At 43.9% G+C, this 19,352-nt stretch overlaps 2 protein-coding genes across 5 annotated transcripts in view; one reads left to right on the top strand and one right to left on the bottom strand.

The window, feature by feature from the left end:
• The first annotated feature begins 103 nt into the window (after positions 1-103).
• ZFYVE16 (zinc finger FYVE-type containing 16) overlaps positions 104-19,352 on the top strand; it is a 35,392-nt gene continuing 16,143 nt past the window's right edge. For 3 of the 4 annotated variants that reach the window (XM_049795034.1, XM_049795035.1, XM_049795036.1), the window contains exons 1-5: positions 104-231; positions 7,156-7,264; positions 7,454-9,618; positions 17,378-17,474; positions 18,978-19,154. In XM_049795034.1, coding sequence (XP_049650991.1) covers positions 7,195-7,264; positions 7,454-9,618; positions 17,378-17,474; positions 18,978-19,154 — 2,509 coding nt within the window. In that variant the 5' untranslated portion in view covers positions 104-231; positions 7,156-7,194. The remainder of the gene's footprint in view (positions 232-7,155; positions 7,265-7,453; positions 9,619-17,377; positions 17,475-18,977; positions 19,155-19,352) is intronic. The other variant, XM_049795033.1, reaches the window with a different exon arrangement.
• On the bottom strand, positions 1,471-11,840 carry LOC126035912 (basic salivary proline-rich protein 3-like). The gene is made up of 2 exons (XM_049795037.1): positions 11,313-11,840; positions 1,471-2,143 (listed from the first exon to the last, which is right to left on the bottom strand). Exons 1-2 carry the CDS (start codon positions 11,773-11,775, stop codon positions 2,124-2,126), a joined length of 483 nt encoding a protein of 160 aa, XP_049650994.1. The 5' UTR covers positions 11,776-11,840; the 3' UTR covers positions 1,471-2,123.

Genomic DNA, 19,352 nt, shown 5'->3' with positions numbered 1-19,352 from the left:
CGCGGGCGCGCATGCGCCGAGGGTGCGGCTGGGCGCGCAAACAAGGGGCGTAGCCGTCGCCGTCCGGCAGCCACTGGCAGGGGGGAGGGGCGGCCTGTGAAGTGAGTGGCCGGCGGCGTTGGTGCCCGCCCCGCAGCAGGAGCGCCGCGTTCTCCCCCCGCCCCCCCCCCGGTCCTGCCTGACCCCCTCGCCCGGCGGCCCGGGAGAGCAGCCCTGCTCCGCCGCCGGGGGGTGAGTCAGTCCGTGCGTACGGGGTCGGCGGGCGGCCGCGGTGGGGCCAGGGCGCGGAGTGGGCCGGACGGCGGTGTGGCGGGTCGACCGTGGCTGGGCGCCGGGTGCCCACCAAAGCCGCTCTGTCGCTCCCCCTCCTCAGCTGGACGGGGGGGGGGGGGGGCGGGTAGAAAATACAACAAAGGGCTCGTGGGTCGAGGTAAGGACAGTTTAATAAAGTGAAGGCGAAGGTCGCACGCGAAAGCAAAGCAAAAACCAACGATGTTAGTCTCTGCTTCCCATCGGCAGGCGACGTCCGGCCACTTCCCGGGAAGCAGCGCTTCGGTAGGCGTCGCGGTTGCTCCAGAAGACCAAAACGCCCCCCTTCCGTCTCCCTTTGCTTAGCTTTTGTATCTGAGCTGACGTCACGTGGCACGGAATGTCTGTTTGGTCAGTTTAGGCTAGCTGTCCTGGCTATGTCCCCTCCCAAGACCTTGCCCAGCCCCAGCCTGCCGTTGAGGGGGCCGAAAATGTTGGAGAGTTGAATAATGCTGTGGGAGCGCTGCTCGGCAGCAGCCAAATCGCTGGTGTGTTATCGTCACCTTGCTAGGTACCGATGCACAGCGCTACGAGGGCTGCTGTGGGGAGAATTAACTCCGTCTCAGCCAGGCCCAATACAGGTGGTCACGGGTGTGTCGGTCACGGACGGCGGCCGCGGCCTCCTGGGTCATCCCCCGTGGCGGGGCGGCCGGCTCCCGGGCCTCCCGGCCGCGGGTGGTGGGGCGTCGGCGGGAGCCGCTGTGGGCCCGGGGGGAAGCGGAGCGCCGGAGGAGCGGGATGTGTTCGACGCAGCTCTGACCTGCCCGTGTGCCTCCTGCCCCGCCCGGGCTAAGGGCCGGGGGTCAGCGGTCCCCTCGGCGCCCGTCAGCTCCGCGGTGTGGGGGCTGACTGCCTTCGTCTTACCTGGTCCGGCACGGATGGGTGTCTCGGTGGAGGAAAGTGTCCTCAGCTGGCATTGAGCGCTGAAGTTTCTTCCAGGCCTGAAGAAGGGCTTGCATGCTTCAGAACTGTTAAGACTGTCGTTAGTCGGAGAAACTTTGTTCAGTAAGGGTTTTGCAGTCTCAGTAGCATCAGTTAGTGCACACTTCGGAAATGGAAGGTGGCAATGAAGCAAAACCAAACCCGTGTGGGTTTTTAGTGTGCGGTTTGCTACTGGCACACCGTAGCAGCTAACTGCGTAGTACTCTTGCGGTAGCTCATGCTGTTTCATAGTAGATTGCTTAGGTGGATTAGTTGCCCCTAGAAGTTTAGAGATACTAGTGACGTTTTGCTACTTTTATTTATTTTGGTACAGGGCCCAGAGTATAGTGGACATGCTTACACCATACGCTTACAGGCGTTAAATATTTTTAAGATATGCTTCTGGATAGACTGAGAAACATTCACAGTCTGTGTTTCAATACAAACTATAATGCCAGACAATTGGTTATTTGTACATTCTGAAGAAATGAGTGGAGTGCAGAAAAGGATCCGGTTGACTGCCAGCACTAGATGCTGTTGGCGTCTAGTGCTGTATTGCTGAGGTTGTCTAATGTGATTATCTGTTTATTAATAATGCAAATCAGAGAAGGTGAGAATATTGAGGGAACACCAGTTTGCACTGAGGAATGATCTTTCAGTCCTAATGTAATAATCATATTCTCATAGCTCATTTCTTAATGCTGAGTAATAAATGCTGATACAACTAATGATGAAGGCACTGTGGGCAGTATGTGAGAGAGATGTTTGTTCAGTTGAGCGAGTAGATTCTTCAGCTGTGGGCCTGGCTGCTGCTGGTACCGCTGATGTGTTGGAGCACTGCTGAAAATCAGTAATTGCTGATGGACATTTTTTTCTGTGTGGTGTGAATGATACTACTTTCTGTTAAGAAGAGCTGTGGATGAACAAAAAATCTTCAGGAGCTGAAGATGATGTCGGGATAGAGTTGTCTGATGGGTGTTGGTGATAATATAATGCTGGTAATAGAGTTTTGTTCTTCTGAAGAAACTGTGTAGAACTAATAGAATGTTGCTCTTTGGGCAAGGCAGTTTAGTTTTTTGCAGTGTGCCACATAAGCTTTTCCTTACATGTCTGAAAACTTCCATAACTTTTTATCTTCAACCCCCGATTCAGCTAGTAAATTTGCAGTGGCAGCAGCTGCTGCAGTTTTGGGGTTGGACAATATATTGCCTTGCTCAGCAAGAATAATTTTAGTTTTTATTTGACAACGTTTAAGTTTTTTCACTCAGTTGTAATAATAAGTTTTGCTCAGTTGTAATGAACTTCCCTGTTAAGTTGAATGCTGATGAACTCCATGGGCAGTTGTTCCCTTACATTTTTTTTGTCTGTGTGGCCTCAAGCCTATGGGTGGGTGTATGGTGTAGGGATATTGGAGGGGGGCAAGGAGGAGAAAGCTGGTAATTAAATAATTAAATACCCTTAAGATGGGAGTAGAGGCATACTGTGCTTGATGCAGCACTTCACTTCTGTAGCACTGTGAACTCACAGTTCTTAATGGTTGTGTTTCTGTCAGAGGCTTTGCTGTAGTTATGGTATTTGCTGGTTAGTAAGCTGGAAGAAACTATTTAAATCCTGTTCTAAGGATAAAAGCTTTAATTCAGATTTCTGCTCAGACTAAATGTAGTGATTAAACACACTGATGGAGTTGAAATAATGTAACTTTGCAGTGAGCAAAAAGACTTTCCTGATAAGCCATTAAGATGGCTACTGTGGTCAGCTTTCTGGAGTGAAGACCTGTGTGCCTGTGTTTCTTTATCTCTAAACTTGATCTTGTGTTATTTTGGCATGCCTGGATTCTGCGGTGATAATTAGCTGGGAATAGCTGGAGATCTGGTAGTACCTATATACATTAATGCTACAGAGAGTGTTTTTCAGGGATTCTTAAACATCAAAAGGCAGCTTGTCATCAGACATTAAACTGGTTAGCTGGTAATAATTAACTCATTTTATTTTACAAGTTACCGCCACTGAGAGTAATACCTACCTCCATTTAGAGAGACTGTATTTGATAAATAAATAAATAAATTTGACAATCCATCCTGTAACTTGGCCATTTTCTATCCTAGCAGATTTGTGTTATCTTCTTCCTTAAATAAGACTGTGTTAAGAAGTCCTTGGTGGCATGTTGGTTTTGAACTCTGTAATATGTGCCTATTAGATTAGAAGCAATTTATAAGGGGTGTAAAAGAAGTGGCCTGTGGAGTGTTTTTAAATGCACTGACACAATTCCACTCGTTGCACAGTCATCCAGATCACAGTATTTGCTTCTCTTAGGTAACAGTTTTAATGTAGTAGAATTATTGCCTGTGTTTCTTAAGATACTGTCTTTATGCAATTTAAAATGCAGTATTAGGAGTTTGCCAGAGACCCAGCCTTGTCTGACCAGGCAGATAATGTAAGCAAACCTTCGCTATTCTCTTTTGTTCCGTTTAAGCTTGTCTTTTGGGGGCCTCAGAAGGTGAAGAAGGTGTTGATGTGACCTAAATATTAACTGTTCAGAATTCTTCCTGAGATTGCTGCAGAATAGCTCACTCCAGTACTGTTCACATCGGCTGTTCTAGGTACTGGCTTCACCATGGTGACTGCTGCCTGGCATAGCAGTTGAGTGTTGTTAGTTTTCCACTAAATAAACTTGGGCGAGATAACAAAGAATGCTGGTCTTGAAATCAGGGCACAAGTAAAAGCTTTGAAAGATAAGAGACTTATGGTGAGCTTGTTTAGAAACTTACCAAATGTTTACCTAGAGAAGTGGCAAGTATTCTTAGTGTGCTTTTTTTGTAATACATTATCAAAAAGTATTATTTTTGTCTTGAAGCTGAAGAAGATGAGTAAAACGAAGAGTTGACTGTTAACTGGGAAGAAAGGTGGACCTTTGCCAACCCATGTACTTGGAAAGCCTTGTGATCAGTCTCTTCTGTCCTTCAAGTGAGATTAGCTGCTGCTTAAGGAAGCGAGATGTACATAAGGACAAATGATGTGATAAGAATTAGTGACCTGTAACTGTAAAATGGTCAGAATGACCTGTGTCCATCCGTTAATATGTCATCTTCAGTGTATGTCTGGCTGAAGAAGTAGTAGATTAGCACCCCAGGACTTCTCTTGATGTCAGGCCTTGTAGTTTACTCATAGAGAGTCAGATGTATTAAGGAAATAACAGACTTAGCTCAATTCAGCACAGTGATCTGTGAAAGTAAATCTCTAAATATGAAGGATATTTTTTTTGTAACAGCTTCTGATGTCATTGAGGTACCTGAACAAAATTAATTTCAGAGGACATCTTTAATTTATTGGCAATAGATGTTTATTTCCTTCACTAACAATCAGGGTTTTTTAAAAAACATTTATTGGTGATATAAAAAATACTAAAAATTCTCATTGCATTAAATTGGTAGCTTAGCTTGCAGGGCTTAACTCTGTGAACAGTGTTTCATGTAGATAATTAAGAGTGAAGCAGCCAGATTTACAGGTCCTTGCCAGGACCTTGTGCTAGGTTAGTGTTTGTTTCACTTTAGAGACCTGTTTCGGTGGAGAAACAAACAAAACCTAACTTTGTTCTCCTTCTAAAGTACATGATTTTATCTTTTTAGCTCTTTGACCTGGCTCATTGTGGGATGAACTAAGAGTGGGTGCCAGTACAAATGAAGACTTGGGAAATGTGTGGCTGGAGAGTGGTGAGGGGCCTGTGATCACCACCCCTTTTGGTCAGAGCCGTTAGTCTGCACATTAGTTGTAACTTAAGTTGTACCTGAGTGATAAGACTGTACAAAATATTCCTACAGAGAATAAAAATCAGTATTATGTATTTCTTGATCTCCAGTTTCCTCATAATCCTTCAATATTTCTAGTTTATATGATCTGTTAGACTAATTTTTGACTGTCTATTTTGTTGCTGTCGATAAATACGTGCTTTAAGGATTGCATCTGTACTTTAATGTCTCTTAATGAATCACCAGAAGCTGTTAACCTTGTAAGGCTCTTAACTGAAGTAACTTCCATTTCAAGTTGTCATCTCCCACTTGCCAGGAGGTTGTGAAATGAGTTTATTGTTACAGGCAAGAACTGTATTCAGATAAGTGTAAGCGAAATGGCATTAGGTATGTACTTGTTGCTATTTGATGCTCATTAGATAGCTGTGTGAGACTTGACTTATGGTGCAGCATGCTAAAGATGGTTGGAGTGACTAATTCATGGCCATGGATGTCAATGTAGGGGTATATTTGGATTGTTGATTTTTTGCTTGTATATGGGCACAACATACTGCATTAAAATGCATACTATTTTTTTCACCTTTCTTGTGCTTTGCAAGTCTCTATTTGAACTATATGTTAGCTTAAAAAAGTGTTCTTGTCACATGCATGTTAATGTGGTAGTAAGTGAATGCACCTGATCTGAACCATTCAGTGAAAGGAAACCTTACACCTCAGTGGAGTAGGTAAGGCATAAAATCTAGATCTGTAGCTGCAGTGTGGCATAAGTGATATGAGAGGATTTAAGTATTCTTTGAGCTCTAAGCTTTGAGAAAAGACAGTACTAGATGGTCAGAGTACACTGAATGGGGTAGGGTGTGAAGTCAGCCAATGCAGAGACTAATGCACTAATTAGAGTAGAAAGAAAACTAGACAGACCTCCAGAGGTCTAGTTTCCAGACATTAGTCTAAAGGGATCTGAGTCCTTTCAGTTTACTTAAGGGAAGTGTAAGTAACATCTTAATTATATGTTATAGGTAATTGCACAGTATGGGTGTTCAGACATGAAAAAGATGGGGCATTAGGAAGCACTTCAGAATGGCCAAAAAGACATAACATTGAGTGGCTGGAAATCTTCATTAAACAAATGAAATGGGATGTTTTGCAATAGGGAATGTGATTAATAAATAGCTTTCTGATGAGTTGGTAAGTCTCTAAAAAGAGATTTTTTTAAGAAAATGATTTTGTTTGGGTCTCAGAGAAAGTTAATGAGTTAATGGGTTTTGTGTTTTGAGTAGAATAGAGATGATGCACTGAATTACTGTGCTGCATTTTTTTTTTCCTGGCCTTGGAGGAAGGTTTAAAAGGTGGATTTAAAGGCAGTTCATTGGTCATTGTGGAGGTGGAGTACTGACCTCAACCTGCTTAAATGCATTGCAGCTCTGTGTTAAGACGACCCTGTTGTACTTCAGTGCTTCAGCTGGTTATCTGCCTTGCAGTCCTGATACATTGTAGGCTTTAGTCTTTCCAGAACATTTGGTCCTAGCTGAAAGTAAATTGAGGTTGTTTGGTCGGATAGCTTGGGACCTAGGAGAATATCTCAAGTGTCACATTCGTATGCTCAGTGTTGAACTGGTTGTCAGGTATGAACTCCTAAAGGACCATTTCTGCCAACAGAAGGATACTTTTTGTGCTTCCTACTGCAGTTTAAAGCATGAAATATCTGGGATTATGTAGGCATCATGTATTTAAACAGTACATTTGTATTGCAAGGGTAATGGCCGATTTTGTTTTTTTGCCTATGAATGGCATGGTGTAAAAAGTAAAGGGGGGTCAAACTAGAAGATCCTAGTATCCCTTCTGTTTCTAAAGTTCCTGATGTTATAATGTTATGCTATGTTATGTCCATAGTACGTGCTTTCAGATGCATTTGGTTTTAATAAGACAGCCTCATTTCCTGATTTAAGGTGAATTTTTCTGCATATTGTGCATAGTGTACTGAGTATACTGTAGAGCATATTCAGAGTGCATAGAGGCTGACAGTCTGCAGCCCTGTTTGTACCTACATTTTGTTTACGTGGAGAGAGAAGAAAGTGTTACTAAAAAGAAAAAAAATACTTCATAGATGTTGTCTTCTAATAATAACAGCCTTTGTAAAGAGCAAAATGGTGTGAATGAAATGCGGCATTTTTCTTTTTAGGTTTAAGAAGGCTAAAGCTTCACTAGAACTTGAACTAGAATGGACAGTTACTTTAAAGCTGCAGTCTGTGACTTGGACAAACTACTTGATGAATTTGAACAGAATACAGGTTAGTTCCTGTGCTGCCTTGTTCCCCCTCATAGTAATATTGGTCAAATGACTGTTACTGTGGAATTTGAAAGTAACATATGCTAAATAAAAGCTTGTATTGATGAATAGATGGGATTTAGAGGGATTGCACTGTGGAAAGAGAGGATTTTTATAAACTTTGCTTTTGATGTCTTTTTGCTTATAATAGATGAATATGACTGCTACAGAACATCTCAAAATCCGTATGACTCAAAACACCATTCACTTTCTTCAGTTCTGGACTGCTTACATGTATACCCAACACCAAAACTGGAAGAGGATGCTAACAATTGTACTTCATCAGAAGAAATCTCTCTAGCTAGCCACATTGGAACAAGTGAAGTGCTTCTGAGTTATTCACCTCAAAATGACAAGAGTGTTGCTGGGCCCGATCTTTTGTCCACTGTGGACAGTGGTTCCTTAAATGAAATTCAGGCTTCAAACCTGGGAAGGTGTAGTATACCTGTGTGTGATCTTGTTAATGACACAGGTAACTCAATCCATTCAGTGGCTGCTCATGAAGATACTAAAAAGTTGCAGCCAGATGACTTCCAGTACAGTGAAGGTTTGATTGGCTTTGGCACATCTTGCATACCTCTTCCTACTTGCGTGCCATCAGCTGGTTCCAGCGGTGTTTCAGGTAAAGAGCAGAGTGATGGGGTCTCAGTGCTACAAGATTCAGGATGTCTTAAAACAGAGGAGATTAATCATTTAGCTGTAAAATCACACAGTTATGCTACAGCAAAGATCTCGGATCCATGTGATGATGAACACAGGACAGAATCTGTGAAGTACAGTGAAGTATTTGATCAGCTTGAACAAACTGCTCGCCTTAATACTGTATGTGTCCCTGTCACACCACAGAATTTGAATGCACACAGTCCCAAAGATGAGAAAGCATATGAAAAATTGCCTTGTGAACCACGAGATGAAAGTGCATATTCTGCAGTAAGCAAAGAGACACATGAAAGAAATGCCATAGAAAAGGTAGATTCAAAAGATGAGAGTAATGTTGAATCCATGCCTTCAGATCTGTCAAAGAGGCCTCCGCTGCACAGAACCCATGCCACATTACCTGGAAATTGTGTTTTACCATGTCAAGCAGGAGCTAAAGTAGAATTGGAAAAGAAAATCACAGAGGAGAATGTAGGTAGTGAAGAACTTAATAGCAACGAAATACTAAACAGTGTTTCGTGTATTTCAGTTGAGGATGTCCAGGCCTCGCTGTCATGTCTTCCACTTCCTGTATCTATATGTGGTTCATTAGTTGTAATGGAAGAAAAAGTTAATCCTCTACATCAAAACGAAATGGCGGAGGTTGCTAGTGATATTTTGACTGTTCATACTGGAAAGTTTAGAACTGATCTCTCCAGTAGGGAATCCTGTGAAAACACTGACTTGCATGAACAGGAAGAATACATAGCTAAAATCAAAGAAAGTATTGTGGAAGAAAGTGCAGATGGAGGGAAGTATGACACTGAGAATGTAATTGATGACAGTGATTCTCAGCAAATCAAAGCTTTTGCTTCTGCTTTTCTAGAATACAAAGCTGATCTGTATGGTGTTGGTGTAGACTGTTACAACAATGGAAGTATGAGCCTAGCTATGACTGACTTTACTGTTGATGAGAATGTTATTAAAAGTGATAGTCTAATAAGCGATGCTGAACTTGATGATTTCTTGTATGGACAAAGTCTTCAGGCCAATGTGTTGAAGTCTTCAGACAGTGATACTAACTTAATGGAAGTCGATGCAGATGAAGGGAATTTAACAAATGTGAACAACCTGGATTTCACAGAGGTCACTGAAGAACATAGGCAAGCAAAACTGGAGGAGATATCGAGTATTAATAGTAATCTTAAAGTATCTCTTATGGCCAATGAATTGGAATCCGCAGTAGAAGAGGGTATGTCTTGTATCCAGGACATGACTGAGAGTGGTAGTGAAGCACTAGTTTCTAACATTTGTACTGGAGGTGCGAGACCAAAGCAGTTGCTTGGCCTTTTCCAAGGAGCTGTTGGTCAGAGACAACTGAATAGAATAGATGTACTTGAGAGAGAAAACCAGGAAGCCAGTTCTGTTACCCCAGAAGCTCCCCTCTCGGGCACCAGTGCAAATGTTGGTAAAAATTCTGACCCTGTGCACTCTGGGGAAGGCAGCTCTGAAGCTGGAGGAAATCAAACACCTGAAAATGTAGAATCACTTAAATTACCTGCAGCTCTCTCACGGAAACAGCCACTGTGGGTTCCAGATTCAGAGGCACCCAACTGCATGAACTGCCAAGTCAAGTTCACATTTACAAAAAGACGACACCACTGTCGTGCATGTGGAAAGGTAAGTTATTGGATAGGGGACCTGTGTTACTGAAAGCAAATGAGTTCTGATTTAGGGATAACTGAAATGGAGAAGGGAAAGAATATTGACAGAATTTTTCTTGGCTCAAAGGATTGTATTTAAAAAAAAAAATAATTTTTCCTTCATAGAAACTTAAAGACTGTTGGAAAAGTCCGATATTAATTAAGAAACATATGACCTTTTTTGTGAAAATAATTTAAGGGAAGTACGGAGAATGGTCTTATTTTTATCTTCTGTTACTTGCTAGACTAATGTGTTTTTGCATAGAACAAGGAAGATGACAGTTGGCTACTTCATACTAGTCACAGTGAATCAGCTTTTTACTCAGTTTTAACTTAAGCTTAAGTATTTAAGCTTAAAAAAATTGAAGGGATGGTGATGATTGGAATTCAGTTAAGTGGTTATACTAGCTATAAAACACTGTGAATCGGAAGGATTGAATTCTTTCAGGAGCTGTAATAGCAGTACCAATGCAAACGATTTATGGCCTGAATCTCTCCTCCTGTGTGTTTAAATATATAATTTTCCAGGGGAGTCAGCGGAAAAGTATGCTGCTTTTGTGGGGTAAATGGTACTTGCCAACTGAGCAAGTAAGCTGTAGAATTTTTTTTCAGTCTGTGGTCTTCTGCAGTGAGTAAATAATGTCAAAGCTTATTCTCAATCCAGAATTCCCTTGTGAGGTACTGTGGCTTACACTTGTCCTAGTATGTAAATGGAATAACAATACTAATGAACTTACTTTTCAGTGTTCGTCTGAAAGCTTTATGGATGAGAAGATACAGCAAAGACTAATGTCAGTATATACTAACTTTTGCATCCCCAGTGTTGAGAGGCAACTGGAGAGGTTTGGTAACTTTTTCCCAGGATGCCTCTTCTAGCACTGTGTATTCAAAGCATAGTACCAGTTTACTTCAACTGCACTAAGTGTGAACTAAAATGTAGATCTGAATTTGGGTGCCAAGAAAATTAAGAACTCATTGTGACAACCTAGAAGTCATTGAACTTAATCACTTTGCAGAGTATCCTGTTGAAGTTTTGTAACAGTTTAAAAGACAGTTCTTCAGAGTGGGTTTCGTTTTAGTCATAAGACTTGACTTCAAGTTCCTGTTTACATTTGCTGTGAAATTTCTTGCACCTTGTCTAGAGATGGGGATAAAAGCACCCTTCACTACACAGTCCTGTTTACAGCCATCAGCTGTGTGTTCCTAATCTTGTATGTTACCAGAGGAGGTTTTGGCAGAACAGTGTAATTAGAGGGAACATCATAATGTGTGTTCATTGGGAGAATGAGTGAAGGCAGTATAGATTACCTAACCATCATGGATAGTAGACTGCTGTGCAGTTGTAGCTCTGTGTCATGGTTTCACCCTAGCCGGTAACAAAGCTCCACGAAGCCCCTCGCTCACTCCTCCCCCCCGCCCCCCGCCTCGCCTCGGGGATGAGGAGAAAATACAAAGAAACGCTCGCGGCTCGAGACAAGGGCGGGCAGGGACCACTCCCCGCTGCGGGTCACGGGCAGAAGACAGGCTTAACTTGGCGGAGAAACACGATCCGTTTCCCTTACTACCAGGCAGATCAAAACAAGCGTACTGAGGAGTAAAACCAAACCTGAGGACACCTTCCCCCCACCCCTCCCTCCTTCCCGCCTCAGCCCCACTCCCGCTTCTCTCTACCTCCTCCCGCCGGCGGCGCAGGGGAACGGCGGTTGACAGCCTGACAGGCGGCTCGCCAGCCCTTGTCTCTGCCGCTCCTTCCTCCTCCTCCTCCTCCTCGCTCTTCCCCTGCTCCAGCGTGGGGTTCTTCCCACAGGACACGGTTCTCCACCAGCTTCTGCGGCACGAGTCCTTTCCGCGGGCCGCAGTTCCTCACAAACTTCCCTGGCGGGGGTCCTTGCCGCCGACCCACCTTCAGTCCCAGGCTGCGCCGCCGCCATCTTGGGGGCATCCGTCCCCCTGCGCCGGCCGGCGGGGGCTTTCCTCTGGAGCCGCCGCCATCTTGGGGGCATCCGTCCCCCTGCGCCGGCCGGCGGGGGCTCCTCTCTCCCCGGGCTGCGGGTGGGCATCTGCTGCCCCGCTCCTCTCCGTGGGCTGGGGGGGGACAGCCTGCCGCCTCACCACGGGCTGCGGGCGGGGGCATCAACCTCCTGCGGCGCACCTCCTCCCCTCCTTCCTCACTGACCTTGCTGCCTGCACAGGGCTTTCTCTCACATCCCGCTCTCCTCCCCCGCTGCAGGTTCCCCTTCTTCAACCTCTTCTCCCAGAGGGCTCCTGCCATGGTGGACGGGCTCGGCCTCGGCCAGCGGCGGGTCCGACTCGGAGCTGGGGAAGCTTCTGGCAGCTTCTCACGGGAGCCGGCCCTGCGGCCCCCTACCCTGCTACCAAAAAAAACCCCACTCCACACAAACCCATAACATTGTCATAGCTTTTCTGAGGGTGCAACAGCTTAACTTTCTGCCCTGTAAAACTTTTTGTCTTTTTATTAGTACTTCTTGTCTTTAAAAAGAAAAAACCCAAAAGCATTCCTTGTGGGCATGTTGTGCATTGTTGCGTTTTCAACCACCTGGCCATAAGGAGAAACTGGTAGGAATTCACAGTTGTCCTCTGTGGACTATTCTGGAAGATGATTGTCAAGTTTTCATGTGGTCCTACAGCTTTTTTATCAGTGAAAATGGCAACACTTGTGAATTCTGGCTTCTGTACTGGAGGGACATGTGAGGTTAGTGGCTCCTGCTTTCTCTCCCATCTGCAGCACTTGTAAAGCTAAGCAACTTCACAGTTTCTTTATTTAGGTGTTTGTCTCTTGTTGTGGTACCCTTCTTCCTAGCTCAACCAGAATCAATTGTATATCCCAATTATTTTACTATTATTATTGTCATTTTATTGTTATTATTCCTTTCCATTCTGTTAAACTCTTATCTCAACCCATGAGTATTACTTTTTTTTTTCCCCCTGATTCTCTCCCCCATCCCACTGGGTGGGGGTGAAGTGCACGAAGGGCTGCATGGTGCTTAGTTGCTGGCCGGGGTTAAACCACGACAGTGGGATTGTGCAGGTGTAGTGCAGGCTAGGGATGCATTTTTTCCCCCCATGTCCGCTTAAAAATAGGCAGGATATACATCCTGTTGGAGTATAAGAGCATATTCTGTTCTTTCAAAGCAGTCTTCAGCAAGCTTTTAAAATATTTTGGTGAAGGGAGCTAGTAACATGAAGGCAAATATGCTTACTATTTCTGACAGAGTTGGGGAACCTATTTAGCCAACGTAGCTCCTGAGCCAGCATTGGTAGATAGCTTGGGAAGCAGTGACCTCTGTGTGGTGGTGCATTTCTTTCTCCCTTTATGGGCTGATTTACGAACTCGGGAAGTCTTGCTAGGCCTTAGCATAAGTGTAATGAGTCGGGTGGTTAAGATTCCCTTGATCGTACCAGGGACTCTCACACAGCGAAGACAGGGAGTCACGCAGGCTGTCTTAAGGACTCCTGCTGTCTGGCAAAAACAACAAAAAACCCCTGAAAGTAGAGATAACTAGTTCTCTCTTAGCAACCTTGAGACACCCCAAGTCCTCCCCTGACAACCTTGGAGCATCCTGTATCTGAATTTTAAGTCCTTCTCTGACAGTCCTGGAGTCTTCCTTGTCTGAATTGTAACTCGCATGAAATGATAACAGCGCAGATGGAATCCCAGTAATTTGCTGATGACTAAAGCCACGAACCTATAAGCAGCGGTACTGAGACCCTTTGAGCTCTCCTAGACCGCAGTTGGCTGTGACCGGCATCTTCCTCTGAGTGGGACGCCTCTTGGAGCTCGCAGACTTTTCTGTTTGCGAAGATCAGAGGTCTGTCGCTGAAAGCTGACAAGACTGGGCTGATACTCTCTGTTCCTTGAGGCTCCACCCTTCCCCCCTTGAGAAGAAAGCCAAAGCATTTGACATGAGTATTTTCACTGAACTTGAGGGGAATTTTTAACAGGTATATCTCTTTTGCTTGCTTTTATGTATATCTCAGTGCCTTTATGCATGTGTCTGTACTAACCTTAATATTCTATAGCAAGTATATTACAAGTTACTGCTTTTTAAATCTATACTTAAATTGCTTAAACTTTATTCAACTGTGAATGAATCTCAGGCTGTTATTAGACTCATAATTCCTTTAGATATAAACTGTTGACCAAGTCTGGGACTAGGAGTCGACCTAGCTGTACCTAGACTGTGACAGGAGTTTAGAAAGCAAGGGGGTCTTCTCTGAACCTCGTGATTCAATGGGAGGGTCTCCCTTTCCCTTTTTACATTCCTGATCTTTGTACAAATCATGAGAAATCAATTCTAACTTGATTTTTCTTTGTATATATCTGCTTTTTTAACTTACTGCATTTGCAGTCTCTGTATACCTGATTTTAGTCTGATTCTAACTTAACTTTCCTGTGTGCATTTCGTCCATTTATTAAGTAGTAGAGTGAACCTTGCCATCAAATTCTGTGAAGCCACACTTTTATATTAATTCCTATTAAATAATTCTTCTTTTGCTAATACCATTGGAAATGATTCTTAAGTGGTCCAAACCACTCCATTTCATGACACTCTGGCTTAGACAGTTGAGGCAGATTGGAATTTCATGACAAACTGGTAATGCTTGTTATGGAGAGACTTGGTGCAGCTCACAGTGCTGTAAGGTCAGTGGATAAGGAATGGCTCTTTGCTGGTATGAGACTAGATCGTTTTAACCATTACCTGAATCATAATGGGAAATTGCAACAGTTATCTTCAGAGACAATACTAAAGCAGTAAAGCAAATCTGACTCAATTCTGGGTTCAGTCCTTGTTCCTATCACTGTTGTTTAATGTAAAATAGTTACAGGATTAACAGAAGTAGGAGTGAATTTGGGAATAGGCTGTGCAACCTGGAATTCTTTTCATCACTCCATATGAGATTTTTAATGTAACACTTGTGTCCTTCTTGGTGCTGCTCTTTGTTGTGTACATAGTGTGGGTTTTGGGATTTTTTCTGAAGGTTTCTTCACAAGAGATTAAGATACAGGCTTGAATATTAGGCTGCAGAGAGTTTAGAATCAAGTGTATTTCTTGGAAGAGTTTTCTAATCACTGTGCAATTGTATACCAGCTGCTTCCAGCTATGATCTTAAACAACAATTTTTAAAAATCCCATTTTGCCTATTTTTTGGCATCTGGCCTTATGTGATTAAATCTGCTCGCAGCAAGAAATTTTAGGTTCTGCTTCATAGTTGAATCTGAGACAGTATTGGCAAGAGCTGAGTGCTTGGCTGTGTGATGTGGGTGTTCCTGGTCATGTGTGGAAGGTTGGTTTGTAGATACCTAAGGACTGCTTTGGTCCAACAGAAATACCTGACAAATCTCAAAAGCTTACACTATGGATAGGTTGTGGTACAGTCCTGGGGAACAGGATAGAAAGAAGCCCTGATCGAAAGCAGACTTTGTAGTTTCGTATTGGATTTCTGTGGCAATGTTTTGGTAGCAAGGGTGCTACAGGGGTGGCTTCTGTGAGAAGCTGCTAGAAGCTTCCCTTATGTCCGACAGAGCCAATGCCAGCCAGCTCCAAGACAGACCCACTGCAGGCAAAGGCCGAGCCCATCAGTGACAGTGGTAGTGCCTCTGGGATAACAGATTTAAGAAGGGGAAAAAAGTTGCTGTGGAACAGAAACTGCAGCTGGAGAGACGATTGAGAATATGTGAGAGCAACAACTCTGCAGACCCTAAGGTCAGTGAAGAAGGAGGGGAGGAGGTGCTCCAGGTGCTGGAGCAGAGATTCCCCTGCAGCCTGTGGGGAAGACCATGGTGAGGCAGGCTGTCTCCCTGTAGCCTGTGGAGGACTCCCTGCCAGAGCAGGGCGATGCCCAAAGGAGGCTGTGACCCTGTGGGAAGCCCTCACTAGAGCAGGCTCCTGGCAGGACCTGTGGCCCTGTGGAGAGAGAAGCCTATGCTGGGGCAAGTTTGCTGGCAGGACTTGTGACCCCACAGGGGACCCATGCTGGAGCAGTTTGTGAAGAACTGCAGGCCATGGGAAGGACCCACATTGGAGAAGTTCATGAAGGACTGTCTCCTGTGGGTGGGACCCCACGCTGGATCAGGGGAAGAGTGTGAGGAGTCCTGCCCTTGAGGAGGAAGGAGCAGCAGAGACAATGTGTGATGAACTGACCACAACCCTCATTCCCCATCCCCCAGTGCTGCTGTGGGGAAAGAGGTAGAGAACATTGGGAGTGAAGCTGTGCCCAGGAAGAAGTGAGGGGGCAGAGGGGAAGGCGTTTTAAGATTCAGTTTAATTTCTTGTTACACTGCTGTGGTTTGATTGGTAATAGATTAAGTTAATTTTCCCCAAGTCGAGTCTGTTTTGCCCATGACAGTAATGGGCATGATCTCTCCTTGTCCTTATCTTGGCCCACAAGCCTTTTGTTAATATTTTCTTTCCCCTGTCCAGCTGAGGAGGGGGGAGTGATAGAGCACCTTTGATGGGCACCTCGCATCCAGCCAGGGTCAACCCACCACAAGTTTGGCCCAAATTATGGAGCTTTTGAGGTTCTTAATCATAGCATCGTAGAGTGCTTTGGGTTGGAAGGCACCTTTAAAAATCAAGCCCAACATTCCTTCTGTAGGCAGCTACATCTCTCAACTAGGTCAGGTTGCTCAGAGCCCTGTCCAATCTGACCTTGAACACTTCCAGGGATGGGGCATCCACAACTTTCCTGTGCAGCCTGTTCCTCTGTCTCACCACCCTCATTGTAAAAAAATTGTTCCTTTTATCCAATGGAAATCTACCCTCTTTGAGTTTAAAACTGTTGCCTTTGTCCTGTAACTACAGGCCCTGGTAGAAAGGCTCTCTCCACCTGTCTTATAAGCCCCCTTTACGTATGTAAAAGCCACAATAAGTTCTCACTGGATCCTCCTGTTCTCCACGGTGAGTGTCCTGGTTTCAGCTGGAATAGAGTTAATTGTCTTCCTAGTAGCTGGTACAGTGCTATATTTTGAGTTCAGTATGAGAAGAATGTTGGTAACACCCAAACTGGTCAACAGGGTATTCCATACCATGTGATGTCATGCCCAGTATATAAACTGGGGGGAGTGGGGGCGGGGAGATCACCTCTCGGGGATGAACTGGGTGTTGATCAGCAGGTGGTGAGCAATCGCACTGTGCATCATTTGTCTATTCCAGTCCTTTTATTATTACTGTTGGCATTTTATTAGTGTTATCATTATTAGTTTCTTCTTTTTCTATTCAATTAAACCGTTCCTGTCTCAACCCACGAGTTTTACTTCTTTTCCCGATTTGCTCACCCATCCCACTGGGTGGGGGGGAGTGAGTAAGCGGCTGTGTGGTGCTTAGGTGCTGGCTGGGGTTAAACCATGACAGTGAGCAACCCCAACTCTCTCAGCCTTTCCTCATAGGAGAGCTATTCCATCCCTCTGACCATTTTTGTGGCCCTCCTCTGGTGCCTGTCTGTCTTGTGCTGGGGACCCCAGAGCTGGATGCAGTAAAAGCCTTTTTGAGAAAAGCCTTTTTTAGTCTAGTACTTCCCCTTTTCCCCAAACAGAAATGTATTGTAAGATAATATGCTAAAGCTCCTTTTCTCCTTCCCTACTTCCAAAAATGTGCATGCGTGCTTTATGTAATGCAGTCTGTTTTAGTAAAAGAGGTAAATAATAATAGGAACTTAATTCAGGAAATGCTGGGATTTTTGACTGTAATATTTAATTCTATCTTTTTCTGGTTCAGGTTTTTTGTGGTGGCTGTTGCAAACGCAAGTGCAAACTACAGTACATGGAGAAGGAAGCAAGAGTCTGTACTGGCTGTTATGATTATATAAATAAAGGTAAAAAGGTTTTTTTGGTAATTGCAGTAATCATTAAAGGAAGAATAGGTACAGCTAGCATTTCTGTTAACCTTTGTTCTTTCGGGGGAGCTTCACTACTTTAATTGGTGTATGTTTTCCTATTTCTGATGTGGAGGGAAGAAGAGAATAATTGTACCTCTTAGTTGGATTTCAGTCCTTATTTTAAACTTTGAGTAGCAAGCTGGTTATTTTCTATTAAAAAAAAAAAAGTTTGAATTCCATAGGACTAAATGTAAAGTTATGCTGTTGGGTTATCTGTAGCAGGAGTCTGGAAAAAGTGATTGTCCCTCTACAGTAGCCTTCTACATGTTTAAAGGCCGTACCCTTGCTCATTCTCACAAGTTATTTGCCCATTTTATGTAGCTTTCTATCCTGATATTTTTATAACTCACCTAACAGTAATACAGTAGTTGAATCATAAAATAACCTTTTCTTAACTGAAAGCTAAGCATGGATGCTTCTGGAAACATCAGGAGAAAAAATTGAGGTCCTGATTATTAATAATTAACAAGTTGAAAACATACCAGGCTTCTAATACACCACCTGTGTCCTGGTTTCAGCTGGGATAGAGTTAACTGTCTTCCTAGTAGCTGGTACAGTGCTGTGTTTTGAGTCCAGTATGCGAAGAATGTTGATAACACTGATGTTTTCAGTTGTTGCTCAGTAGTGTTTAGACTATAGTCAAGGATTTTTCAGCTTCTCATGCCCAGCCAGCGAGAAAGCTGGAGGTGCACAAGAAGTTGGCACAGGACACAACCAGGGCACCTGACCCAAACTGGCCAATGGTGTATTCCATACGATGGGATGTCCCATCTAGTATAGGAACTGGGAAGTGGGGGCAGGGAATCGCAACTGGGGGACTAGCTGGGTGCTGTTCGACGGATGGTGAGCAATTGCCCTGCACATAATTTGTACATTCCAATTCTTTTATTACTACTGTTGTCATTTTATTAGTGTTATCATTATCATTATTAGTTTCTTCTTTTCTGTTCTATTAAGCCTTTCTTGTCTCAACCCACGAGTTTTACTTCTTTTTCCTGATTTTCTCCCCCATCCCACTGGATGGGGGGGGGGGGGGGAGGGGAGTGAGTGAGCGGCTGCATGGTGCTTAGTTGCTGGCTGGGGTTAAACCACGACAGCCTGCATGGAATTTGACTTGATAAATGTGATATATGTGTTTGCACCAAGGTACAGGGATCATATGGTTCAATGTAGTCACTGCAACAGTAGCAAGAGGTACAAGGAGGTCTGTTTCTCTTAGGAACAAATTAGGCAGATGTGGAGGTAGAACATCAAGGCATCTACATTTTCTTCTGTACAGTAGCTTGGGTGTTCATGTTTTATAACTAGCTCACAAATTGTGCACTGCTCTTGAAAAAAAAACAACCAAACAAAAACCAAACAACAAACCACCCATAATACTGCACTGCAAATGAAATTTAATCAGTTGTGAGATCTTAAAAACTAATAATGTTTTTTTAGCACAGGCATTTGAAAGGATGATGAGTCCAACTGGTACGGTCCCCAAGTCCAGTATCTCCTCTGAGTGTTCTTCTGTTGTTCCACCTTTGGAGGAAGCCCAGATGTCTGGTAGTGCTCGCTCTCCTTCACCTTCTGCATTGTTACCTATCCCAGTACTTAAACAACCTCGTGTTGAAGGTATGCTAAATATAGTATAATGTATCTAATACTTTCAGAGTATCTTTGGAGAGAGTTGTTTATCGCACCATGGATACTTACTTGGCATAGTGATATTTTTTGTGGGAAATGGAAACTCTGTGAACTGGGACACTGGAAAGTTACTTTTAGTTCCCAGTTTTGATGCCGTGTATGAGCTTGACCAAGTCTGTCTTAAGT

Source organism: Accipiter gentilis, chromosome Z, assembly GCF_929443795.1.
Source record: "Accipiter gentilis chromosome Z, bAccGen1.1, whole genome shotgun sequence".
Taxonomy (NCBI): domain Eukaryota; kingdom Metazoa; phylum Chordata; class Aves; order Accipitriformes; family Accipitridae; genus Astur; species Astur gentilis.
This window is presented reverse-complemented; position numbering and strand designations above follow the sequence as displayed.

Excerpts from the sequence above, each read along its gene's own strand:
- LOC126035912 (XM_049795037.1), bottom strand. The coding sequence starts at position 11,775 with ATGCCCCCGCCCGCAGCCCGTGGTGAGGCGGCAGGCTGTCCCCCCCCA. Across the intron at positions 2,144-11,312 it reads TGCGCCGCCGGCGGGAGGAG|CTCTTCTTAACAGAAAGTAG; the intron begins GTAGAGAGAAGC and ends GTTCATCCACAG.